The sequence below is a fragment of the Rousettus aegyptiacus genome, unplaced genomic scaffold, assembly GCF_014176215.1.
Source record: "Rousettus aegyptiacus isolate mRouAeg1 unplaced genomic scaffold, mRouAeg1.p scaffold_m13_p_14, whole genome shotgun sequence".
Lineage (NCBI taxonomy): Eukaryota > Metazoa > Chordata > Mammalia > Chiroptera > Pteropodidae > Rousettus > Rousettus aegyptiacus.
This window is the reverse complement of record NW_023416289.1, coordinates 51,886,187-51,912,051: the sequence shown is the minus strand read 5'-3', so window position 1 is coordinate 51,912,051 and position 25,865 is coordinate 51,886,187. Positions and strand designations below refer to the sequence as shown.

The 25,865-nt window shown below is 52.5% G+C and overlaps 1 protein-coding gene across 2 annotated transcripts; it reads right to left on the bottom strand.

The window, feature by feature from the left end:
• Positions 1–339: 339 nt before the first annotated feature.
• Positions 340–25,661, bottom strand: LOC107514149 (alanyl aminopeptidase, membrane). 2 transcript variants are annotated; one of them, XM_016151569.2, is made up of 21 exons: positions 25,539–25,661; positions 17,977–18,787; positions 17,321–17,463; positions 17,069–17,208; positions 16,545–16,671; positions 16,307–16,461; positions 15,940–16,053; positions 15,687–15,830; positions 15,436–15,501; positions 15,204–15,269; positions 13,386–13,561; positions 13,041–13,120; positions 11,672–11,805; positions 11,529–11,584; positions 10,494–10,641; positions 7,437–7,528; positions 6,870–6,980; positions 6,579–6,746; positions 5,661–5,801; positions 5,155–5,236; positions 340–951 (listed from the first exon to the last, which is right to left on the bottom strand). In XM_016151569.2, exons 2-21 carry the CDS (start codon positions 18,576–18,578, stop codon positions 799–801), a joined length of 2,898 nt encoding a protein of 965 aa, XP_016007055.1. In that variant the 5' UTR covers positions 18,579–18,787; positions 25,539–25,661; the 3' UTR covers positions 340–798. The 2 variants fall into 2 exon arrangements, with proteins under 2 accessions (XP_016007055.1, XP_016007056.1); XM_016151570.2 differs by having other exon boundaries at positions 17,977–18,784; positions 25,539–25,659.
• Between the last annotated feature and the right edge of the window lie 204 nt (positions 25,662–25,865).

Sequence of the window (25,865 nt, the reverse complement as noted above, 5' to 3'; positions counted from 1 at the left end):
ACTATCAGGACCTGATCTGGGCCTCGCACCAAGCCTAGGCTTGCCCTACTCTGCCATGGGAACCATGTGTCCGGTCACCAGCCCTCCACCTCCCTGTAGTTTCCCAGCACCCTGCTTCTCAAGCCTGCCACTGGAATTCAGACGAAATGAACTGTGGGCTGACATTACACACAGGAGTTCTGTAGGAAGGACCAGCAGGAGGACACTTCTCCTTTCCCATGCTCCCTGGGGGGTCCCAGACCACCACAGTACCCATATACCCCAGATTCCCTCCATCCCAGCCTCCCCAGCTGCTGTGCAGACCCACTCCTGCTCTGGGATAGTAATGAGTCTGGAAGCTCATCTAGAAATCCTTTATCTACATTTTCTCTTAGAAAAAAATATACAGATCTGTTGTTCTATTGAGTCCCCGGTTTCACAGTCCTTATGAGAAGGTGAGGAAGAGCTCATCGCAGTCCCCACCAAGACCATCCACAGTCCACTGAGGGCTTCTGCTCATCTGGCCCTGGAGCTGGGCTTCCCTGAGATCAGCCCCAGGGCTCTTGGTGACGGGGACCATGCCAGGCCTGGGTTGGGGTTGGCACGAGGGCCGGGGGCTAGGAGGTGCTTGGACGATCTGGCCATGAGAGGGTAGAATGGATCCATGGGCAGAATGGAAAGAACGAAGCCAGACACTTAGTCCCTGAGGGGAGGGTGCTCATGCCTCAGGCTCTAGGAGTGGGGGCCCTGCCATGGGCCACTGGGACAGACGCACAGGGGCTTCTCACATGGGGGCCAGGTGACCGTACAGACTAGGGACTATTTGCTGTTTTCTGTGAACCACTCGAGCACCACTTCCTTGTTTTCCTTCACCCACTTGATGTTGGCTTTGGTCTTCTCCAGGGCTTGCTCCAGGGCCCGGGTGGCAGAGCCGAATCCTACGTCCTTGTTGTTGTCCCTGAACTGCTCCAGCTGCCGGGGGGGAAAAGGAAGATCTTAGCCCCAGGCTAGGGGCTCTAACACAGCCTTGAGGAAAAAGCCACCCAGTTCTCTGCTTACCTTCCCCTCCTCCACACACACACACAATGGGGACCACAGCGTATTCTCTAGAACAGGCAGGGCCAGTCCTTCCCTCTCCCTGAGGCAAAAGCCTTATTTAGTGCAGAAGTCAAAAATGACAACCCTAGGGTTAAATCTGGTTCTTAGATGTATTTAGCCTTCATTGTGTGGTTCTTCATTGAGTTGACCCTCAGTTTTTAACTGAATTACAATCTCAATCCATGTGGCCCAGTTGCCTCAGCAAATAAATGGTATTTTTTAAAAAAGAGATGTACAGATGAAAAGATGTATTAGTACTAATGGTTGTCGCTAGGGCAATTAGACAAGAAAGGAAGAAGTATAAGTATCTCTACTTGCAGATGACATGATTTGGATACAGAAAATCCTAAGAAATCTATATAAAAAAAATAAAACTAATGAGTTCAGCAAGATTGCAAGACACAAGAGCAATATATAAAAATTACATTTCTACATACTAGCAATGAAAAATCAAGAAAAGTATCATTTATAATACCATCAAAAAGAATAAAATACTTAAGGATAAATTTAACAAAAGAAATACAAGACTGGTATGAGAAAAACTACAACACACTTGTTGCCGTGGTTTGTTACATGTGGATTGTGAGTTTATTTGCCCTTGTGTGAACTAGATTTGAATTATATTACATGTGTGTAAAATGGCTCCACTAATGTTAAACCTTAAAAATGTAACCAACTTGTTTTGCCAAACTGAAGTTGTTTACCCCAAGAGTGAAATCGTTTTGACCAAGAGTGATAACCAGACATCGGTGCACCTGGCCGATAAGACACCGAAGACGTCGCCGCTACACATAAAATCTCCAGGACTCTCTGCCTGACTCAGCGCACTCTCTCTGTCTCACAAGCGTGTGTATCTCCGTCCCTTGATTTACTTCTTGGCCTAAGTCTCTGCCCATCCAAACGAGAGGCCTCTTCGCCGATCGATGGTTGATCGACTGGCAACTGACCCAGCATTGATACGGCGCCGTTCCTGCTCACCATTCCTGCTCATCGTGTGTCTGTCTCAGCCAGCATTGCCAGGTGGTCTGCTAGGACTGAAAGCCATCAGGATCTGGTATGAAAAAACCCTAGCATGCTTGCAATCTTATTCGTTTGTGTGTCTGCATCCTTACTTAGTCGTTGTCTTGCTTGGCTCTTCATATTTAAGTATATTAAGCAAAGTGCTGTGGCAGGTTCGAACTGGCTCAAGAGCCTTAAGGAACAAGCAAAGCCACCTGTGCATAAGTCCAAAAAAGAGCTTGACTTGGACAATTGGCACTGCCGGTAGAATAGTTTGGAAAACTATCATTGCATTTGTCATTGGAATTTTAAAATCAAGGGACGGAGAAACACACTCTTGTGAGACAGAGAGAGTGCTCTGAGTCAGGCAGAGAGTCCTGGAGATTTTATGTGTAGCGGCGACGTCTTCGGTGTCTTATTGGCCAGGTGCACGATGTCTGGTTATCACTCTTGGTCAAAACGATTTCACTCTTGGGGTAAACAACTTCAGTTTGGCAAAACAAGTTGGTTACATTTTTAAGGTTTAACATTAGTGGAGCCATTTTACACACATGTAATATAATTCAAATCTAGTTCACACAAGGGCAAATAAACTCACAATCCACATGTAACAAACCACTGCAACAACACTGTTGAAAGAAATTAAGAAGACCTAAGTAAATGAAAAAAATTTTGTGTTAATGTGTTAAGGGTGGAAAATTTTCAAATGGCCAACTTCTGCTTCCATTGTCTAATATTAAACAGGGTATAGTTCTAAGAGATATTCTGTGCAAAGATATGCTGATGTTAAGGGTGTAGTTATCCTGTGTAAAGATATGTTAACGGCCAGCCTCTACTTCTGTAAACCTGCTTGCTTGCTAGAGGGGGGTTTGGGGCTTTTTAAGCTATCCCTTCGGGAGGCTCTGGGCTGATTCTCTAGTGGGGAGAGTCAGTCGCCAGCCAGCTAATAAAGGCTCATAATTAATCTCAAATGGCTCCATGGGTCTTAAATTTGATCGCACCACAACAAATGGATTATAAGATTTAATATTATTAACATGGCAATACTCCCCAAACTGTTCTACCTATTCAATGTAATCCCTTTCAAAGTTCCAATGGCCCTTTTTTTGCAGAAATTGGCAAACTAATCCTAAAACTCATAAAGAAATGCAAAGGACCCAGAAGAGTCAAATATTCTTGAAAAAGAACAAAGTTAGAGGACTCACATTCTTGATTTTAAAACTCACTGCAAAGCTATAGTAATCAAGACAGTAGTATTTGCATAAGGAGAGACAGATAGTTCAATGAAATAGAATTGAGAATGCAGAAACAAACCTTTCTCTCATTTACAGTCGATTTTCAGCAAGGGTGCCAAATGACCATTGGATGGGGAAAAAACAGTCCTCAATGAATGACGCTGGGACAATTGAAAGGCTACATGCAAAGGAATGAAACTGGACCCCTACCTTACACTATATACAAAATTAAGTAAAAACTGATCCAAGTCCTAAATGTAAGAGCTAAAATGATAAGACTCTTAGTAGAAAGTATAGTTGTAAATCTTTGAGACTTTGGATGAAGCAATGATTTCTTAGATATGACACCTAAAGCACAAGCAAAAACAACAAAAAAAGAAAGTTGGACTTCATCAAAACAAAAAACCTTTGTGTATCAAAAGATACTATCAAGGGAGGAAAAAAACAGTCTAGAGATTGGAAGAATACATTTGCAAGCCATGTATCAAAAAGGGCATAATATCCAGAATATATATATATATATATATATATATATATATATATATATATCTTAAAATTCAACAATAAAAAGAAAAATATCTCGATTTAAAAATGGGTGAAGAATTTGAAAAGACGGTCCTCCAAATATACAAGTGGCCAATAAATACATGAAAAGGTGATCAACATCATTAGTCATCAGGAAAATGCATCATAATGAGATATCACTTCACACTCAGTAGGAGGGCTAGAATTTTTTTTAAAAAAAGGAAAATAACAAGTGTCCACAAAGACAAAGAAATCGGAACCCAAATTCATTGCTGGTGGGGATGTAAACTGGTGCAGTTTCTCAAAAATTTCAAGTTACCAAATGACTCAGTAATTCCACTCTTAGGTATATACTCAAGAGAAATGAAAACATATGTTCATTCAAAAATTTGTATGTGAATGCTCACAGCAGTGTTATTCATAATAACCAGAAGGTGGAAACACTCCAAATGCTTATCCGCTGATCATTGGATAAAAACTAAATGTCGTATAGGCAGACAATGGAATATGATCATAAATAAACCTTGAGAACACTATGCTAAGTGAAAGAAGTCAGACACAAAAGTCCGCATATCGTATGAGTCTATTAATGAAATATACAGAATAAGCAAATCCACAGTGACAGAAAGTTGATTAGTGGGGACAGGAAAATGGGAGTGACTGCTAAAGGGTATGGGTTTCTTGAGAGCATAACGAAAATGTTCTAGAATTAGATGATGGGGATGGTTGTACAACCTTGTAAATATACTAAAAACCACTTAAAATGATAATTTTATGATCCCTGAATGTTATCTTAGTGTAAAGAAAAGAAAAAGACAAATTAACCTTATGCAATTAGTTAACTTTGGCTTCTAATTCAGACGTATACATCAAACATACATATGCAAAAAGAATTTAGAAAAGAACTTAGAGAATGTGAAAATGGCCTGGGTGTAAGATGACTTAATTTTCTTGGATTCGCTAATGACACTGAAATTGCATTTTAAAAACTCCTTTGTTTTAGATAAAGTATTTAGAGGTGAAATCATGTATCAGCGATTTGCTTGAAAACTGTCCACCTCAAAAGAGTTGACAAAACGTTGACAATTGTTCAATCTGCGTAATGGGTACATGGAGATTCATGATATTATCATTCTCTTTTTGCTTGTACAAAAATTCCAAGATGATTTTTTTTGGACTGAATTGTTACCGCTTCCCCTGCAAATGAAGGAGGCCTGGCAACACGGAGCCCATGCTCTCTGTGACCACACTCAGTGGGAGCTGAACGGCGGCAGCCCCCTTAGATTGAGGATGGGCCCCAGGGTCTAGGGCTCCTTACCTGCTGCAGCTCGAACTCAGTGGAGAATCGTCGGGTCACTCCCCGGATGAGGTTGGAGAAGGAGAAGGAGCCACCACCGTAACTGCAGGAAGCAGGACAGAGAGAGAGATGAACTGTGAGGCGTGCGGAACTAATGCTCAGTGAGTGACTGGCAGGCAACTCTATATATCCTCACAACTACCCTGTGATTGGCCCCATCTTATAGATGACATGAAATGACACAACCAAAGGGACACCCCTAGGGACCTGAACACAGGTTTTGTTATAGTGTCCTTGCTCCCACCTCTTCAGAGATCACTGCCCCCAGCCAGACTTTCTTTCCCCCAGTGGGAAAAGGGATGGCCCGTAGCCCACCTGGTTTTTCAATTCCTGCCCCCACCTGACCTCGAGCTGGGTTGATTTTTGACCACTCCTATGCAGTGCTCACCGCCCACTCCCAACCCTGCAGTGTACAGTGCACACGGACCACCCCTAGGGCACCCCTGACATGCTCTTAGCAGACTCACTCCTGAAAGAGCTTCTTCCAGTTGCTCTGGATAAAGTCCCAGGCCAGAGATTGCCCGATAACGTTGCTGGAGATGCTGATGATAGTGGAAGTGGCGTCCTGTTTCCGGATCAAGTCAGGGTTCAGGGTGTAACTCAGGTACCTGAGAGGGCAGGATGCCGTGTTAATGACCGCTTCCAAGGGCTGCAGTCAGATAATTCGACAGAGAACCGGGGCTGGCAAAGGAACCCTCCATCTCTCCTGCATCCTTTCCACATCCCTTCACCATGCTGAGGGCTGAAGACTCCTTGGTTCTGCCTCCCTCATATATAGAACACTGAGTCCCTTATGTAGGGTCACTGGCTATGCCAGGTGTCATGGACCTGATGCTAGACAAATATCTGACAGTGAATGAAGGAAAGGAGAATACTCGAGCCATGAGCCCTCTACCAGGCAGGGTGGCCACTCCTGTCTTTGATATTGAGGATGGCCATGCTTTACAGAAGATGGTGCATGAGGCACACATTGGAAGCCAGGAGCCCTCATCAAGGGCGTGGGGGTGCCCAGCTGGACATCCAGCAGGACTGAGGACCAGCTGCGCCACAGCCCTTGACAGAGAGGGCAACTGAGTTAATGTCAAGTAAAGGCTGAGAGGCGACAGCAGTTAAAAGCATGGGACGTGGCCCAGACCCCTGTTCAGATCTTGGCTCTGGGAGTCCTCAAAGCTTCCGGACTTGGGCACATGGCTCTGCTTCTCCGAGCCTCAGTGCTTTGACCCATAAATGGGAGTGCTGCGCTGTGCGTGTGGGTCAGTGAGGACCCCACGAACAGGAGTGTGAAGGCGCCTGGGAGGCTGCTTCTTTGTCCCACACCTTGAGATCCCTCCCGGTCCCCGGTGCGGAGGGGACCTCATCCAGCACCGCTGGCTGGTCCCCCTCACCTGTTCAGAATCCAGACCTCCTTGCTGCAGGCCAGGGCTGTTCGGAGCTTGTCAGCTTCATTTACCAGTGTGGCATTTTGGAACTGCCCCCAGGCGAAGTTCCACTCATCCTCACCACCCTGAGCGATGGCATTGCAGTAGACAGTGGACCGCAAGTTGGGGTGGATCCTGGCACGGGATGAGGGTGTCAGAGATGGAGGAGCAGGGATGGTCGGACCAGGGTCTGATGAGAACAGGGCTGTGGGCTTGAGGGCCAGATGAAGACTGGGGAGGAGCAGGGGACACACTCACGGGTTATTATCGGGGTTTTCCATCCACTGGGAGAAAAGGTTCGAGACCAGCTCCTTGCACTCAGGAAGCCCACTAGAGCAGGCGGTGCTGATGGCGTTAATCTCGTTGTACCTGCCCCCGGGGTAACACTTGGTCAGCTGCCTGGCCCAGTCTCTAGCAAAAAGCCCCTGGGCTGTCACACAAATCCACGCAGAGAGGCTGGGCTGGGTTGCTCAGGCTGCAGCCCACACTGCCCACTTTGTGCCTTGGGCAGCCTGGGGACCCAGAAGAGCTGGCACAGGGTCCAGCCTCAGTTTCAACACTTACAATCTGAATGACCAAATCTGTGAAAGGACCTTGGAGTTTGGTTTGGTCCTTTATGTAAGGAGGCCAGATGGGCCCGCAGGCCACGCACAGCCTCTGACAGGGCCCTCTGCTCCTAGGTGGGGGTCACAGCCTGCCTGGCGGTCCTAGTCAGGTCAGAAATTGGGAGCTCCAAAGGGAAACACAGCTGGGGCGTTGCTCTGGATTCCCGGGTCAGGGTGGCAGGGCCCCCCATGACCTCCAGACCCAGGAGGTCACACTCACTGGTCCATCAGGTTTTCTGGGCGCTGAGTCCACGTCTTGGTGACATTTTTGAAATGTTGAAAGAGGGGCGTGACCTGCTTCTTCAGGTAGCTCTGGGAAAAAGAAATTTATAGCTTCAAAGGGGAGATTCAAGCCTGACCTGCCTGGAGCCCCATGGGGCCCGTGATGTGGGTGGGCAGGTACAGTAAGGACTTAACAGTCACAGGGACAAAGAGTCATGGGGCCTTGCCCAAGGCCAAACAGCGCTCACAGGGGCCAGCACTAGTCTGGGTTTCAGATGGCTGATCTAAAGTTCTTTCTCCTCAAAGCCTCAGCAGTTTTAACGTTCTAAATGTCACCTTTTCTTAATATAGGACTGAGTCCCACCACCTCCCACCGCCTGATGGTAAGCCTTCAATGTTTATTGTTGGGAATTTAGAAAACACAGAAAAACACATGCAGAAAATACAAACCACCCAGGAGCTTACCCAAACTATGATTTCCAAATCGGTGTGTTTCCCCCTTCCTGCTTCTTTTCTACCTATAGCAGCATGTCTACAATTCTTCATGCTGTATTCTTCGCCTGGCATTGTAACATAAGCTCCACCCCATGTTATCAAAACCCTTTGTAGATTCTGGTTCAACACGGTAGGTAGATCGGTAGATCGGCCGGTAGATCGGCCGTCATATGTGTCAGCCAGAATCCACATCCAAACGTAAATAAGCCCCCAAGAATAAAGAGACTAGGAAAGGAAGGAACAGTGAGTGAGCGAGGCATCCGCATGGTTTAGGAGCTGGGACGCAGACAGGGAGATGTAACAGGCTTGGCAAGTGGGAGAGTCTGCGACAGGGAACCTGCCTGCTGAGGCGAGGAGGAGACAGGAAGGAGGCTTGCTGTGGCAGGCTTGGCGTTAGAGGGATGGGTCCATGGGGGACAAGAGTGAGGCAGGGGCTGCAGACACCACGACCCAGGCCACATCTGCAGGAGGAACGAAGCTCCCAGCCCTCACTTCCCCCCTTGCAGCAGGCTGTATCCCTCCCACCTCCGCCCTGGGCAAGGCTTAATCAGAGGGGCTCAGAACTGGCGGTCACCAGACACAGTGAGAGGGCGGCTGCACTGCAGTGGGGACCCCAGAGATGGCAGTTTGTGTACTGAATGCAGGTGCCCCAGTTATCTTCCAGAGGGCACCGCCGGCCTCACTGCCCAAGACGGAGGATCACGCTCTGAAGACTGAATGGTCTCAAGGCAACACACTCACAGATGCTGATTTTAGAGGGTCCCCATGAGGAGTCACTTGGCTACCCAGTCGCCCCACAATGAGGCCCACAGGTGATAAACCCGACCTTTCCACAAAACTTCCAATCACTTTTTACCGCCTCACTCTCAAATCCTAAGGTGCAGCTCAGCCTCCAACTTTGAAAGAGGTGATCAAAACCAATGGAAGACTCAGAGGAAACAAGTCGAAGGAAGAAAAAGAAAACATTGAAAAATGCTGTGATGAAAATACGCCAAGAGTCCACCGAAGACACTGCACGGATGCTGGAGCTCGGAATGGCCCTCGGAAGTTTAAAAATGTGAGAGAAGAAATGGACACAAGCGGCCAAGGACAGAACAAAACGCCGAGACTCTGGAAAACGGAAGAGAGAAAGCGAGGGGCCAGTGCAGGAGCAGTAAGCTGGATGAACAGGGGTCCCAGAAAGAGATGACCTTCAAAAAAGGGACGGGAGAGAGCAAGTTTAATCTGAAAATGTCCAGGCTGAAAGAGCGGAAGGATGAGAAAGGCCCACCAAGACTGAGAGGCACCCATAAGCTTCCAGAAGAAGAAACTGGCCACATTCAAAGAACTGGAAACGAGAAAGGCCCTGGGCTTCTCAGTGGCAACACAAGAGGCTGGACCTCAGTGGAGCAAGACCTGATGTTTTCTGAGGAATCGTTTCCAACCTAGAAACTTCTAAACCCAGGTAAGTTCTCAATCCAGTGTAAAGGTGGAGTAAAGACGTTTTGAACAATCTGCTCAGAACATCCACCTCTGAGGAGCCCTTTCTCAAACACTCCTGGAAGACACGCTCCATTATGAGGAAGAAAGCACCAGGGAAGAATTCATGGGCTCCAGGAACAGGAGAGCCTCCCAGCATGGGAGCTGAGTGAGGTTCTGGGAAAAAGCAGGGTTGCCTCCAGGAAAACGCAAAACTGCTGTATTATCTGACACCTTTCTATAAGATGGGGGAAAAAAGAACACATAAACATACTGCTCTACGAGAATGTTAGTTAAATAATCACAACAAAGTAAATGCTAAATACTGAGTTGACCCAATATTGTGATCGAACCACATAGGACGATGGGATGAACCCGAGGTAGGTAGGTTAATGAGTTACAATGAATTAAACTCATTAGTCATAGTATCTCATCTTCCATGATAGAAAATTAATACTGTGAAAAGTCTTTAATAACAAACGATCTCTTCAAGTATGATCTAATGGCTATATAACATTCAATCAAATGGATAGCCTAGTTAATGAATCCCCTAGTATCAGACATTTCAGTGTTTTTGGTTCTTTGGTCTTTTTACAAACCGCACCGCAATGAACATTCTGGATCCAGCTTTTCCCTGTTCTCCTCGGTAGGAGCCCCAGTGCCCCATGCTTCAACGTCGTTACCACCTGCATCTCCCTCCTCTTCTGCCCTGTGGGCAGATGAGGCAGGTACAGGCCTGCTCATTTCACAGAGGGGTCACCAGGGCTGAGTAGGGTTACCCAGGGCCACAGAGCTGAAAAAGGACATACCTCCTGCCACGCAGCACAGGGCCCTGTGCCTTCTGAGTGCTAACCTACAAATCATCAAATCTGTGTCTTTTCCTTGCTCTGCCCAATCTGCTCACCTTCTCGGCCCCGCTGCCTTCACTTCTAATCCCTCCTGCTCTCACCACTCTGCCAAGCCTACTCTCACAAAGGACCCAGTGTTGCGTCCGCCCGGAGGGTTTCGCCACTCCAGGCAGTATTTCCACGAACTTCCTAATGGTGCAATTTCAGGCATGGGGCGAATCGGTCTCATGCCCTGCCAGCCACGCCCACTGTACCTGCAAGGGGCCGTAGACCTCGGAGCGGTCGAACATGAGCTTGAAGTAGCTCAGGCTGCTCAGGGCAGCCTGCCAAGGCATGTATTCTGTCTCTTTGATCAGGAAGAGGGTGTTGTTCAGCGCCAGGGTGACAGAGACAATGTGGGCACTGAGGAACAAACAGAGGGGCTCAAGTAAGCACCCCTGCCCATTCTGCCCCTCTGTGGGAACCCCATCCCCATCCTGGAGCCTGAGGTCCCAGAGCCCCAACTGAGCCAGCCCTAGAGTTCACCAGGGGTGGAGGGGGCATGGATGCTGGGTGGTGCCACTAACAAGGCCAACTCAGGCTCTGCTCTCACCCATTGCTGGTCACAATCACCTGGTTATTATCCCCATTTTATATATGAGGAAACTGAGGCTCAGAGAGGTGAAGTGACTTGCCTAAGGCTACACAGCTCATAAGAGACAGAGCTTAGATGGAAAAGGACAAAAAGCCTGTGCTCTTTCCTCAGCATACCTACACTCTGATCTGCTTGGCCCTCTGGGCCCTTCTCCCTCCCACTCCTCAAGCTGTCTGTGCACATTTTGTTCATAAATGCCCATGTCTATGGGTGACATCGCTCACATCAGAGCTAAGAACAGTAAGTACTCAATACGTTTATCGATGCCGTTTGTCACCGATCCCGTGCATCCCAGACTTTAACACCTAGCACAGCAGCCTGGTACAGTTAGCCCTCAGGAGAAGCTTGGTGCCATGGAATACAGCATGGTTTTGGAACTGGACAGGCCTGAGTCTGGCTGTCTTAGACCATGTGGCCTCAGGTGAGGTACACAAACTCTGAGTCTCAGATTCCTCATCTGGGACATGGGGCTGTACCGCTAACAATCTCCAGGGAGGACAGGGTGAGGGAGGGGTGCGCAGAGTATGGGGAGCCCCTGCACTGTCCCTGGCACACAGCGAGGACAACTGATTCTCACTATGGAAATGGACTTGCTGAAGTCACCAGCCCTTCCCGGCAGGGCCAGTTTGGGCCTGAGAAGGAAGGGTATACTCACCTGGCCAGGTCGAAGGCATCATGGATGACCTGAGCCCGATTGATGACAGGGATGGCCTAGAAGGCAACAGAGTGTGTAACCTCAGTGTGTGTCCTTGGGCTAGGCCTGGGATGGGGGACGGGGTAGTGGTGACAGACACCCACCGACAGGTTTGTCTGCAGCTGAGTCTGAATCTTCTTCCAGTTGTCTTCGTCGTAGTTCACCTGGTAATAGCCCATCACATTGAGGTTCAATAGGACCCACTCGTCAGCCGTGGTTTTGAACAGATCACTCTGGGCTGTGGGGAGAGACCAGAGCTGGGGCAGGGCTGCTCAGAGGACCACAGGCCTTGGCCCTCCTCTCTCCAGACCTCACCAGAGCAGCCTCCATGCAGCGTGACACCAGGCAGTGTGCAAGCCTCTGGAGTGATGCCAAAGAGAGGGGAAGAAAAGGGAGCCAGGCAAGGCTCTGCCTCTGGCTGGCCAGTGACCTCAGACAGAGCACATGTTGTGTCTGAACCTCAGTGCCTCTCGCAGGCTCCATGTGGCCAGGCCAGTGCCAGCTGCCTGGACATCTCTACCCACACGCCCCAGGCCACTCAGGCTCAACTCCCCAGGCTGCTGCCCCTCCTCTGCTTCCTCCTCTCTCTCAGCTTGCAACAGCCCCGTAACACCCCAGTCACCGGGTGGGAAGTCCAGGCAACCTTCCCACTCAGTCAGCCCCCAAGAGCTGCCGCCCCTTCCCTGGGATGAATGCTCCTCCTCCCTGCTCTCCCTTCCACCCTTTCCCCTGGCAGCCGGAAAGGAACCTTGCATACCTGCAGGTCAGACGCAGTGGTCTGCCCACTTCCCACCTGCCCCAGCTCTCCTGGCCCAAGGACATGGCCACTGTCTCCTGTAGCCTGCAGGGACCTCTACTCAGCCCCCACGCTCTCTCCTGCCTCTATGCCTTGCACTTGCTATTCCCACTGCCCGGGATACTCTTCTCTGCCACCATTAGCCTAACTAATTGCTACTTATCCTGGACTCAGCTCAGCCCCTCCAGGAATCTCCCTTATTCCTGGCTCCCTTGCCCCAGTTGCCCAGAGGCTACCCACGCCTGTTAAAGCACTTGGCACAGCTCTAGAAAGTTTTAACTGCTTGTCTTCCTTCCTTCCGTCTGCAGCCTTGGCTTAGGTAGAGGCGACTCGCCCTGACCTTGGTTTCCTCAGTGCCTGGCAGAGTAGGACTGCTCGTACCATGTGCCAGGCACTGTTTTAAACACGTTGCGTGGACCGTCTCCTTTAATCCTCACGCAAATCAGTGGGGTAGATGTTCTTAGCCTCATCGCACAGATGAAACGATGGAGCCCAGGAGGGCTGGTAACTTGCCCAGGGCTGGGTGGAAGAAGAGTAGGGACCAAAGAAGGCAGCTCCACTTGGTGAATAAAATGATGACGGAAGCCCAGAGAGGGCTGCTGTGACCCCCAGGACGTGGGCCACGGGCTGGGAGTGTGGGCCGGGGGCTGCTGTCCACCAGGGCAAGGCTGGGTTACCTTCTTTGGTGTCCTCCAGCCAGTAGCTGTCCTGCTCTACGCCATTTCTGATGGATGCGATGGGAACGATCCACAGGTAGCTGCAACAAGAGGCCCAGAGGCCGGGTGGTGAGAGATGGAGGCTCTTGACCACTGTCGGCAAAGAGCAGCCCTGCAGGGTCCCACTTTCTGCCCTACTCTGACACCAAGCACCCCCATCTTCTTGGCCCAAGAGAGAGAGCCTGTCTACAGCCACCAGGGCTGGAACCATAGCAGGCCAGGCCCTGACATGGTCAGGGGACCCCAGAGAAAGTGTCCCTCAGAACCATCACTAGGATGCTTGCCACGGTGACCCTGTCTGCTTACTTGAACTCTGAGGGGCGGGTAACGTTGGACTCGGGGTCAAGGAGGAAGTGCTTCTGGGAGATGGACCCTGTCTTGGTGTCCAAGGTGATGAGTGGAAAGCCCATCTGCAGGATCCAGCGGTCCATGATGTCACGCACAGTGGTGGGCAGCTTGACGGACGTCTGATTGTCTACCGCCTTGGAAACAGTGACATGGTACGGCCGTCAGCAAACTGCCACCCCTCACCGCACTCAGGGCCGCTCCTGCAGCCCCTGGCCTCTCCTTGGTGGTGTCACTTGCTGGGAGGCAACGGAGGAGCATTGGGCTGAAGGACAGGAGTTGGAGCCCAGCCCAGTTCTGCCTTTCCTCAGCTGCCCAGTGCTGGATGAGCAAGAACTTCCTGGCTTCTGGTTTGTTCCTTATCAAGTAAGCGAAGCTACGTAGCCCCTCATTCTGTGGCCCACCCAGAGGTGGGTATGTGTCAGGGAGAGGGGCCCAGGCTGCCTATGGCTCAGCCTAACAATGCTGGGAGGATGAAAAGGGAGAGAAGATAGGTGTCGCAGGCAGGGAGAAGGCTGTGGGCACCCAGACGGAGGTCTGGGGACAGGTTTAGAGTGGTCGTATTAGGTCTTCTTAGGTCTTTTTTCATCTTTTTTTCATGCATGCACATTCCTTTTGTAAAAAAAAAAAAAAAAAAAAAAAAAAAAAACCCGAAACCCCCAACAACATCTATTAATAACTGAGAAAATAAAAACAGGGCAAGAAAGTAGGCAGAAGAGCATGTCATAGGGTATAGGCTGAGTGGGAAGGGGAGCTCTGGGGTGAAGCTAGAGGGGCGCCCAGCATGAAGGAGGGCTCAGCTTTACTGGACAGGAGGAGAGGGAAAATGAGGCGGGGCAAGCAAGACAGTAACAGTGGAGGGGAGGGACCGAGGCAATGAGATGCCATATGTCAGTTGGCTGTGGCTGGAGGAGGAGGTGGACCAGGCTCATGGAAATTGGATCTTGGGCTAGAGACCAGTCAGGAGGGTATACTGGAGTCCAGCTGTGACTCTGACAAAGCCCTGGGTCTCCTTTCCCTGGTCAGACTGGCCATGGAGCATGGACATCGGGGGACTGGAGGAGCAGCGGTGGTAGTGGGGGAGCACCTGGCAGGGAAGTCTGGAGCTTGGGCTTCCAGAGGGGTCACCTGGGCTAAGCAGGGCCTCAGGGAAGGGGTGGGAGCAGCTGTGAGAAAGAGGAAGAGATGGGGAACATGGGCGTAGGCAGACTCCAGCCCTAGCGGAGGCAGGGAGGGGAGGCAGGGGGGTGAGGTGTGGTCAGAGGGTCTGCCCTTCAGACAGGGGCTGCTCGGAGTCTCAGCAGACAGGACTGCACGGTGGGACCACACGGGAGGGTTGGAGTTTGTGCTGAGGAAGCTGGTGTGCAAAGTCATGCCTGTGAGGAGCCAGGAGGGCACAGGGCAGCCAAGAGAGCTGAGCAGGTTCAGTGACTGGCTCCAAAGTTTCAGGCAGAGAAGGGCCTCGGCGTGGGAACTGTGGGGGCCTGTGTGCTCAGCACTAAGGAGAGGGGACTCCTCAGCTCCCAACACAAAGCTTACTATAGCATGACACAAGCCACCTGCTGGGGTCTTGACCCACAGTCTGTCATACCACCACCACCTTTAAGGAGCCATCATGGTGGCCATTTTACAGATGGCCAACCAAGGCTCCAAGTGGTCTGCCCGGGCTGGCAAGTAGTGAAGCTGGGCACGTTCTCACACACATGTGCTGCCCCCAGGGACTTCTAGCAACGCAAGACCCCAAGGGAATGGCTTTAGAGGGGGCTGGCTAGAACTTACTTTCTGCAGGTGCTCCCACAAGTCCAGGTAGGTGGTGCTCTGGTAGGCAAAGGTATGGAGATAGGACTGTGGAAAGACAGGACACAGTGAGGGCAGAGCTGGTGGCCCCCAGGCTCTACCACTCAACCTCTGTGCCTCTATGGTAGGCCAGGGCTCGGGGACAAGGGGCAGGGGCTGGAGGAAGCTCCCCACCCCTCCCCCACACAACCAATGGCTGGCCAAGTGCACTCACCGCCAGGCCCTCCTTGAACAGGTCCTCAGTCAGGAAGTTGGAGAGCATCCTGAGGACCGAGGCTCCCTGGGGGAGGTGGGAGGGCAGGGGCTCAGAAGACTGTGCTGAGCCAGCAGGATCCTGTGACACCACTGAGCTGGGACAAGTGAGCCCGAAGGCCCAGCTGCGGTGAGGCCCCTTGGAGCTAAGCCCCCACCTCCCTCCTTATGGTCCCCACTGTCTTGGGAGCAACGGGGAAGCTGGGGTGGCACCTTGCTATAAGAGATGGAGTCGAACATCTCGCTGATCTGGGCTGGTGTGTTGACCTCCTGGGCAGGGGTGGACAGCGGGTGGGAGGAGGCCAGAGCGTCCGTGGCCATCACACTGTACATGTCATTCAGCACCATGAGGTCTTTCTGAAAATCCCCAGCGGCCATCAGTGGACTGCCTTGGGAGGGGTGACCCAGGTCTCCCCCCGTCCCAGCCCCCACCCCAGACTCCAGGGCCTCTGCACAGATGGCTCACCAGGTTCCAGGTGGGTTCTGCGTAGTCAGCACCCAGGTACTCTACGTAGGAGGCGAAGCCTTCGTTCAGCCACAGGTCATTCCACCAGGCTACAGTAACCAGGTTCCCAAACCACTGTGGGGAAGCAGGGATCAGCCTGGTCAGCTACTCTAGCCTTGCGGTCACTCCCAGCACCTAGAGTGACCCTTCATGAGTGTTCCCACGTCCCGGGCCCAGGCTCAGAACTTTTCTGACATCACCGTGATTGCCCCCCGCTACTCTGCCAGTGGGAAACATCCTCCGTTCTCAGCTGCCAAGGGCAGAGCCAGGTCCTATGCCATTGCCTCCCAGAGCCCCCGATCCTTTCTCTGCGTGGATGCAAGCCTACCTGGTGGGCGAGCTCATGAGCAATGACGGTGACCACCCGTTCCTTGTTGCTGGTGGAGGAGGAAAGCGGGTCAAACAGCAGAGAGTTCTCCCGGTAGGTCACCAGCCCCCAGTTCTCCATGGCTCCAGCGTTGAAGTCAGGCAAGCCAATCTGGTCTGGGGAGGCCAGGAGGTTGGCAGGATGGCCTCCGGGTGTGGGTCCCCCTGCGCGGCCCCCCACCACAAGGCCCCTCACTCACCGGATTTTTCGAGTGGGTAGGGTGTGTCATAATGTTGGGCGAAGAAGTTTAGGATGGGGCCTGTCACGTTCAGGGCATAAAGGCCTTGATTCTCCTTGGTTGCACTAGGCCGCGACCAGATCCGGATCTACAAAGAGGACAGAGGTAGGCTAGGGGCGCCTCTCAGGTCTTGGTGCAGGTGCGCCAAGTCCCAGGGCCTGGACGAGGTTACATGGGAGGCCTGGTTCAGCAGAAGAGAGGGCTGGGGTCTCTGAGGGGCTTTAAGTCCTATGGAGGAGACTTTGGGGAATAACAATCACAGCCACTGTCCATCTGGCACCCACAGGTTGGCAACTCCCTTCATGAGGAGGGACCCATTTTTCAGATGCAGGGACTGAGGGTCCCAGAACTTGCCCATGATGACTCAGAGCTGAGATTCAAAAACTAGCCTAACAACTCCGTGGCTGGGACAGGGATGAGGATAAAAGGAACGTTTCTCGGGTACGGCCAATCCTTGGGAAGGACAGGTGGGCCCAGCTTCGTACCAGGACATCATTTTCTGCCGTCTCCTGCACACACGTAAACTCGCTAACGATGTAGGCCAGCAGGTATGTGGACATTACAGGCGTGGTGTGGAACTCAGTGACGTTCCAGGTGGGGTCTTCCGTAAGTGGGACACTGGGACCTGGACATGGAGCATTCAGGCATGTGGGCATGCACCCTCTCCCCTGCCCTGCACCCCAGCCCTGGGGTGCCGGCTTCCCAAGGCTGTGTGGCCCCAGAACGGACCCGCTCACCTTTGGGCAGCATGTTGGACAGGGCCGTGAGGTTACTGGGGTGAATGAGGGTGATGTTAAACGTGGCCTTCATGGCCGGCTCATCAAAACATGGAAAGGATTTCCGGGCATCTGTAGACTGCATCTGCGTCGTGGCCAACACCCTGCCAAACCAGGGTGTTAGACGGTGTGCCGGCAGAAATGCCTGCACCCGTAGCAGGAGTAGGAGGCCAAGGGGGGCTTTAGAGTGTGCAGGAAAAGCCTAGTCCCTTCCTTCCCGCCTCCCCCAGGCAGCCTCCTCCCAGAGCCAACAGGCCAGCTGGCTCTGGGAAATAGGAACTCCTGGACTCAGGGTCAAAATCCTGGCAGGCTCCGTCCCTGTATTAGCTGGGAGACCTTGGGCACATTTGTCTCCTCTGAGGCTCAGTTTTCCTATCTATCCAAGGGGGCACTTCTACCATTACCCCTGACTCCCTAATGTGGGGTGGGGAGGTGCTCGGGGAAAGGGTTTGTAGCCTTGGCAGCTGGTCCACCAGAGCTGTGGATGGAACACTGGGCCAGCTGAGGGCTCCAGATGGTTCCAAGGCATCAAACCCAAGCCCTTCCTCGGCCCCAGGCTCCAGCTCTGCCTCGGCACCAAGATCTGCCCCTACTGGGCAGACTCAGCTCCAACTTACTTTTTGACATTGCCGTCCAAGTACTCGCTGCGGTAGAAGCCTGCCAGGTCATCAGCCAACTCCCCCTCGAACACACTGTCCATCTCATACACACTTTCTGCCTCCAGCGAGCCCTTGAGGTGCACCACCAGGTACTCGGTGGTTTCTACCAGCTCAGTCCTGTCGATGGCGGGGGCCTGGGAGCTCCCCACACCCCGCAGGACCACCATGTGCCCTTGCGTGGTAGTGTAGTTGAGCTTCTTGCTATGGATGATGATGACATCGGTAGGCTCCTTGCAGATGAAGCGGACAGTGCTTGAGCCCTTGAAGATGTACAGTCCTTCCTCGTTGGGGGTGAGGTAAGGCCTCAGAGTCACCTGGTAGGACTCAGGCATCAGAGTCTGCGGGAGGCGGTATTGGTTCCACGCCTTGCTCTGGTCCAAGGTGGTGGCCACGGTGGTGGTGGTGGAAAGGCTGGTGGGGGCCTGGGAAGAGCTCTCGACATTCCTGTTCTTCTCCTGAGCATACACAATCGACAGAGCGATGATGGTGCACACGGCTGCCACACCTAGGAGGATGGCCAGGATGCCCAGGGACTTGGAAATGTAGAAGCCCTTGGCCATGGTGAGGGTGAGGAGGGAGCTCAGGGAGGCTCAGGGAAGGCAGGGAACAGAATGGCTTTGGGTCAGGCTTATATCCCAGAGAGGAGGAGCCCCAATGGCCTCAAACTGGGCAAAAATTAACCAGGGCTCAGACAGGCGAAGGTCACTGGACTGGACAGGGGCGTGCTCTGCCCAGGCTCTGGAGAAGAGATCCAGGAGCAGTCCACCTGCTGGGAGCAAACAGTGTCTGGTTACAGGCTGCAGGCTGCCCTGGAGCCTGACACACCCACTGACTGAGGGCTGAAAGTTACAGGGCAGGCTGCAGGCCCAGACGGTATGGGAGTGACCAGGTGCCACTGATCTGTGTTCACAATGCAACAGTGGGAATGGAAGGAGGAGGATTAAGGTTAGATCAGGGAAGGACTTCCCAGGACCAAAAGGTGGGAGACAAGGGGACAGTCGGTTTCTGGGTCAAGAACACACTGGGTCTCCCCTGCGGTCAGCTGCTGGAAGGATACTCGGCCCGGGCTCTGCGGTGACACGCTCCCAGCCTCCCCTGCACTCCTCCTGAGCAGGGGGAATCCCAGGTGCTCCCTCTTTCCCTTCTTGCCAAAACCTTTCTCCTCAATTATCAACTCACCAAGAAGAATAAACTGTTATATTGCCTTTTTAATAGAGGAGACTGGTGGCAGTGACCTTGGGCAGGTAGCTTTATCTGAGAACTCTTTTCTCATAAATAATAATAGCATTTACCTCTGAGGTTTGATGGACAGCTTTAATAGGAAAACATATTAAACACACAGTAGAGCCTAAAAATCATGCCCTCCTTTCTTACTTGGAGTTCACCTACTGATTCTTTTCCTATCCTTGGTAGAAATGAAGATATTGCTTATCATACTCAATAAAATATGTCCTTAGAGAAAAACGATGTCTCATCCACTAGTCCATTTTCTCAGACCTTGACACTACTCACTGACTCTCACCCCCACATCCAGCTCCCCGTTCCTCACTCTCACCACGTCCTTGGTCAAAGCCATGCTCACTGTTTATGTGGACACTGTTGTACCCTCATGGACGCCCCACTTCCACTCAGGCCCCTCAAACCTGTTCACAAATTGCATCATTATTTTCTACTTCTACTTGAAATCTTCCTTTGGTCTTGGAATCCAGACTAAATCTTCTAAAGGAACTGACAAGTTTAGGTGCTATCAGTCTGCCCACTGCCCAGCCTCATTCTCACCATACTCCCTCGTTTCGGTTCTCCAGCCATTCTGGCCTTTATTCAGCCCCGTCACCACAGGACCTTTGCACATACTGTTCCCTCTGCCTGGGTCATCTTCTTTCCCTTCTTGCCCTGGTTAATTCCTGTTCATCCTTCAAGTCTTTCTCAGAGAAGGTGCCTGACCTCCCTGACCAGGTCAAGCGCCTCCACTGGCACCACAAACCTCTTCTTCAGAGCCCTATCACTCAGCACGTTTCCATTTGATCTGTGTGGTTGATGACTTGAGTCCTACCTGTCTTATCAGTGGACTGGAGGCCCTGTGAGGGCAGGGCCTTGGCTGCTTCTGGCAAATGCCTGGTGCATAGCAGGTGCTCAATACACACTTGCTGAGTGAATGAACACATGTATGAATGGGCAAATGAATGAATGAGTCCATTCAGGAGTCTCGCCTTACTTAAGTCTTTCTAACCCATCTCCACTCCTGTCCCTGCCTTCCTGTTGCCCTGGGAGAACTATCTGCCCCCTTCTCTGAGCCCTTTCCCATTTGTGTCTCAGGGCTCATGTCCGTTTGCCCCATCGGCTTATCAGCACCTTGTGGATCTCATTCACCTGCCACTCCCTGCCCGGGGTTGGGCCTGCCACCCCTAACACGGTATGAAGGCTTGTCGAGTAAATATGTACATGAACTGGATGGCTGCATAGGTTAATTCATTTATGCATAAGTACAAGAGTGAATGACTGCCGCCTGTCATCTTGCCAGACGAGACCAGGGTCTGAGTGCTGGGTCTTCAGGGGAATCCTGGGTGCCCATCTTTCAGATGGAGGGTGCTCTGAGCCCCCAGCATTTACCCCTTTCTCTCTGGAGACCTGTCCCCAGTGCCCTGGTCTGGGCAGTGTGGACTTCCCACTGCAGTGACTGGCGGCCACCCATGTCAGGCCTGGGCTGATGGCTCAGGGGCACTAGTGGCAAGTCAAGTGCCCAGGGTGGGGCTGCAACTTGGGCATGGTGACAGAGGGAATGATGACACCCAATGGTGACATAGCATGTGCTCCCAGTTCCCTCCATCAGGGCTAGAATTTTCCAAAGGAGGCCATCTTTATAGAACCCCCGAAGGCTGGCACCCAGGACACAGCATTCCCCTGAATCACGGTTCATTTCACCATGTCCCTGACTAGGCCTGCAGCCCCCTCCTACTCTTGCAGCAGAAAGACCCACAAATCCGCTTGGCCTAATCCCTTCTCCAAACAAAGAAAGAGGCCCCGCCTGGCCCACAGTGGTCTCTTCCTGTTTGCTTTGGACACAGACCACGGCCCAGCTGCCTGGAATCTTTACTTTTGCAAAGGGCCTCTGGTCTTCAAAGCTGGCACAGCAGGCAGTCTACTGCCCTGTAATGAGAGGTCCCTGCTCTGGGCACAAGGCCAGCTCAGGCCAGGGGTGCAGAGAGGCGCATATGCCAAAGCCCCCACACCCGTAATACTGAAAAGGGCCACCTCCTTCAGCCCCCCGCTGAGGCACAAGCCTGACATCTCCACATGCCAGCAGGTAGTGGTGGCAGTGCTGCCCTTCCCTGGCACCCAACCCCGTTACTCGACCCCGTCACACATCTTGGCAGAGGGATCTTCCTCTCCTGCTCAAGCCTGCTCTCCAGCTCCTCACTGCCCATGGAATGAAACCTCAATTCTGCCTGGAGCCTCAAGACCTTCTATGAACTTGACCCTCTGGCTTCTATTTCCAATACCCACTGTGGCTTCGGCTGCTGGCATTTTCATATCTCTGTGCTTTCACTCATCCTGTTTTGGCTGCCAAGAATATCTTTCCTCTCCCTCCTGTCAAACTCCTACTCATCCTCCAAAACCCAGCTCAGATGTTGTCACTGCTTTCTCATGTATGGCAGCCCCTCTGTACTTCCCTGGCTTCTGGTTTATACCTCTATCACAGCACTTAGGAAAAGGCCATCTACATGCTCAAAGCCTCCTAAACCTAGGCACCACAGAGGGGAGGCTCTGTGACTTTGTATATCCCTCCATGCCTGGCACAAGTTAGAAGCTCAATAAATGTTGGCTAAGTAAACGATAATGTCTACAATCCTTTCCATGGCTGACAGGTCTGGCGTGATCCAGCCCCTACTGATACTCGGGTCTCATCTCAAGCCTGCCACCCATGTCACCCTCTCCCCTCTGCCCCACTGGCCTTTTTTGGTTCCTCAAACCCACCAGGCTCTTCCCCCCACCAGTGGCCTCACACAAGCTGCTCTTTGGGCCTGGAAAGCTTCTGTGTTTCCTCCACTCATGCTGGAGGCTCGCTTCAGTGATGCCGGCCCAGGACAGCCCCTCCAGCACCCCTGAGACTCTGAGCGCCATGAGGATAGTAGCCAACTCCCCAAACACCAGGGACACAGCCGGCAGGTAACACATGCTTGTGGAACAGACGTATCAACAAGAAAATGAGACGGTGGTGAAAGATGAAACAGCATGAACTCAGCCCCTTGATCCTCGGGACACATCCCCCCTCCCCGTCCTCCCGCCTCCTCAGGGTCCTAGATTGTACACACCAACTTTGTGAGTTTTGCTGTATCTGTGATCCCCCTGCATATGATTTACTTAATATTTTTCTTTAAATCAGTTCACTACTTACTCTCCTTCTGAGTAATAATGATCATGGCATCGTGGTTGAATGCGTTATATATATTTTTTCCAATATATGATTCAATTTGTGACTACTGATTTAAGAAGTATTCATCTAAAATCATCTTGTGTAGCCGCACCCATTTTGGAAATCACTGCTCCATTATGCATGATTCCGGGGGTGGCATCACCTGCAGGTTGTCTCTGGAGTGGGACTTTTCTGCAGGTGAAAAAAAATGTTTGGGTTCCTGTTTCTGTTCGTCTCTTAATAGGGAAGAAACCAAGAACCTCCAGCCCCATGTCAACCAAAACAGCCTTCCCATGGGTTTATACAATTCTGCCCTACCTATGTCTTGGTTCGGAGAACAAAAGTTCGTCTAAATTAGAAAAAAAAAAAAAAATTAAGGTTGACAATGATCATGCAAGAGAATGTTAAAGGCGGAGCCACATGTGCGGAAGACGTCAACTGAAAAAAGGCAGCTTTGTCTCAGATGTGGCGTTGCCCAATGTTCGAACATGAAAACATCAGTCCCCGGGGAGGGGCTGCGGTGGGGAGAGACGAGCACCAGAGGTCAGGCCAACTCCTGTGCGATCCAGGCCCCTCACTGATTGCTGGGTCCCCTGAGTAAGTGCTGCTCACCCTCACTCGGCACCGCTTCCACATCCTGTCAGCTGCAGGGCTGGCTGGGTTGAGAGCGAGGGGACAACCTGAAGCCCACAATTCTGCTCTGCAGGCGCAGTGAGTGGGGGGTGAGGACCAGGCTGGGGCCCACTTCAGGGTACACTCTGACCCCTCAGGCTCCTGGCCTTCTCCAGGCTTCTGAGGCCTCCGCCCACAGCTGCATGAGGCTGGGCCTGGGCCAGACCCCAGGGTGCTTCCTCTGGGAGCCTTGGACACTGTGCATCCTGTGAGAACCTCAGAAGGCTCCCTGATAGGAAGTCAGCGCCTGTTGTGGCCCCTTGAGCCCAAAGCAGGGGGGAAGGAACAGAGGGGCCCTTGTGGGGTTGGGCGGGGGGGGGGGGAAGGGGGAGGTACACCAGCAGTGTAGGAGCCATTCCAGGCTGCATTTCCTGCAGATCCTGATTATCCCCCAGGATAATCACCACCCTTTGGCAGCTGAGGAAACCAAGGCACAGAGAGGTTAAGTGGCTTGCCCAACGTCACACAGCTAGTTAGTGGTCAGTGGCAGGCTCTACAGGCTTAACTACACATGCTCCTAAAGCGTGTTCCCATATAACCCCCCTCCCCGCATCATCTACTGTGCAGTGCCCGGGAGGGTTAGAGGCCACCAGAGGAGACCCGCATCCTTTAGCATAACAACATGTGATAGCAAGTTACGAAAGGCAGATCTGTGTGGGGTGAAAGGTCAGACCATCTTTTAGGGAAACGGGGTCCCTTCTTCTGACTAGGCACAGTAAAGGGCATGGCACAGCAGTAGCTGATGCAAGGAATGGCTGAGAGAGTGGGAACGTGGTGGAAGCCAGCCTGGGCTTCTGAAAATGGGCTAAGAACGCCCTATCCCCAACCAGGACCGGGAGCTGGGGGTGGTTCTGGGAAGCGTGACTTCTTTTGAGCAGGGAGAACACCGAGGCTGGTACCAGACACAGGCCTGTGGAGGACCCTGGCTCTGTTTCCAAGGGTGCAGCGGGAGCTACTGTAGGGTCTCTGATGACAGACTCAGGCTGGGGGTGATCCCTGTTGGCCAGTGTGGATGACGGCATCAAGTGGCCTTGGTGTGAGCAGCAGGCCCGCCATCCATGCCATCCATCCCGGACTCTCGAGCAGCCCCCAGCAAGGAGTCCTGGATCTTCCATCAGTGCCACAGTCTAGAAACTAGGCCCAATCCTAACGCCACAGTCCCTTCCCACATAGAAACCCCTGACTCTCTCCTCAAAGTGCTTAGCAACGGAACTCTTGAAGCAAAGGGGCTGGAGACTTGGGTTGTGGGAGTGGCAAAAAGCTGGGCCCCACTGCCGGGAGGCTCTGGGGAAGCACAGGGTGGGTGGCTGCGCTGCCTCAGGCGGTTAAGCCTGCTTCCCCGTCCCTGAAGTGGGAGCAGCTCTCAGGCAGCTGCCTTCCACCCACAGTCCAGCCTGAGACTCCAGGACTCCACAGGGGGCTTAGCGGACTATGGCTGGACATGAGCTCAGATGCCAGCCCACTGCAAGAGAGGTAGGAGTCACTTGCCTTCCCCAGGCTCCGTGCCCCCAAGGGTAGGGGGCCAGTCTTCAGGTGCATTGGAGGCCCCTCCCCACTTTCTCTTTGCCATGTCCACATTCCTCCCCACCCTCACCTCACAGGTCTACTGTCCAGCCTCAAGAACAGATGACCTGAGGGCCCATCAGGTCCAAGACCCCAGTTTTACAGGTGCATATGCCAAAGCCTGGGAGCTCTGGGAGGTCATTTAGACACTAAGTCACAATTAGACCTCCGATCTGAGCCCAGGCCTCTGACCACCACCTAACAGGGCCTGGTTGCTGTGGTCCCCGGGCAGCGATAGCAGGAGGAGGGAGTTCAAATCACAAAACCCTAAGGCAGGGCTGATGTGCACCCCACACCCCGCCTGTTGCACTGCTGGGGTTTGGAGCTGCAGCATAAGAACCCCACTGGCCCTGTTTGGAGGACCCCTCGCCAGAATAAGGCAGGCTGCAGTGGGAACCTTGATTTGTCTCCTGCTGCCAGAGGAGTGCCCCACAATCCTGGAGCCTTGGTTCCCGGATGGGGAAGCCCCCATCCTGATAGGGAGGGTGCAAGGAGCCAGGGACAGCAGGATTTTAAAACTGGTTATTGAAAACAGGAGCGCCCTTTCCTCCTCTCCCAGGGGCTGGGGAGGGCTTTGAACAGAAGCAAAATTGCAGAGGTGAAGAAGAGGCCCCTGGGCCACTTCCTGCTGGCAGGGCTGTTTAGACCCCCAGGGATTTCCTTTCCTCTCCTGCTCCGCCCCACTCACTACAAGACTGAGCCTGCAGCAGTCACCTCGCCTGTACCTTTCGGCCCACCACCCAGCCGCAGACCCCACCAGTGAGTCTCCTCACCTTTCCTCCCCCAGAGTCTCCAGCAGTCCCCTCCCTGTCCTGGGGGCCACCTCTCCAGGTGGGAAGTCCCCTGCCCTGACTGGGCCATGAGATCTTACCGCAGGATCTTGGCCAAAGGAATTCTTGGCTCTCCCTGGGCCTCAGTGCGCCAGTCAAAGAAGGGGGCATCGGCAGCAGATATGGGGTGCCCTGCACACGCTGGTGTTGGATAACCCCCTCATTCTGGCCACAGCCCCCCAACCTCCTGCGACCCCTCCTCTGAGCCCCTCCACTGCGCTCCACTTGCCTTGGCGGCGGGAGCCTCCTCCTCTCGGGACAACCAGCCTCACTAGGCACCAGCACGGCCCCACGAGGACCTGACTCCTCCTTTCCCTGGCTTTTTAAAGGGAAGTAACCTGACCCGACCACTACTCCTCACGGCTTAA

What these genes read in the sequence shown, in the direction of transcription:
- LOC107514149 (XM_016151569.2), bottom strand. Translation starts at nt 18,578, where the DNA reads ATGGCCAAGGGCTTCTACATTTCCAAGTCCCTGGGCATCCTGGCCATC. An exon ending in GTCCAACATGCTGCCCAAAG is followed by an intron (nt 17,209 to 17,320) that starts GTGAGCGGGTCC and finishes CTCCATGTCCAG; the next exon opens with GTCCCAGTGTCCCACTTACG. An exon ending in GATGCCTTCGACCTGGCCAG is followed by an intron (nt 10,642 to 11,528) that starts GTGAGTATACCC and finishes TTTGTTCCTCAG; the next exon opens with TGCCCACATTGTCTCTGTCA.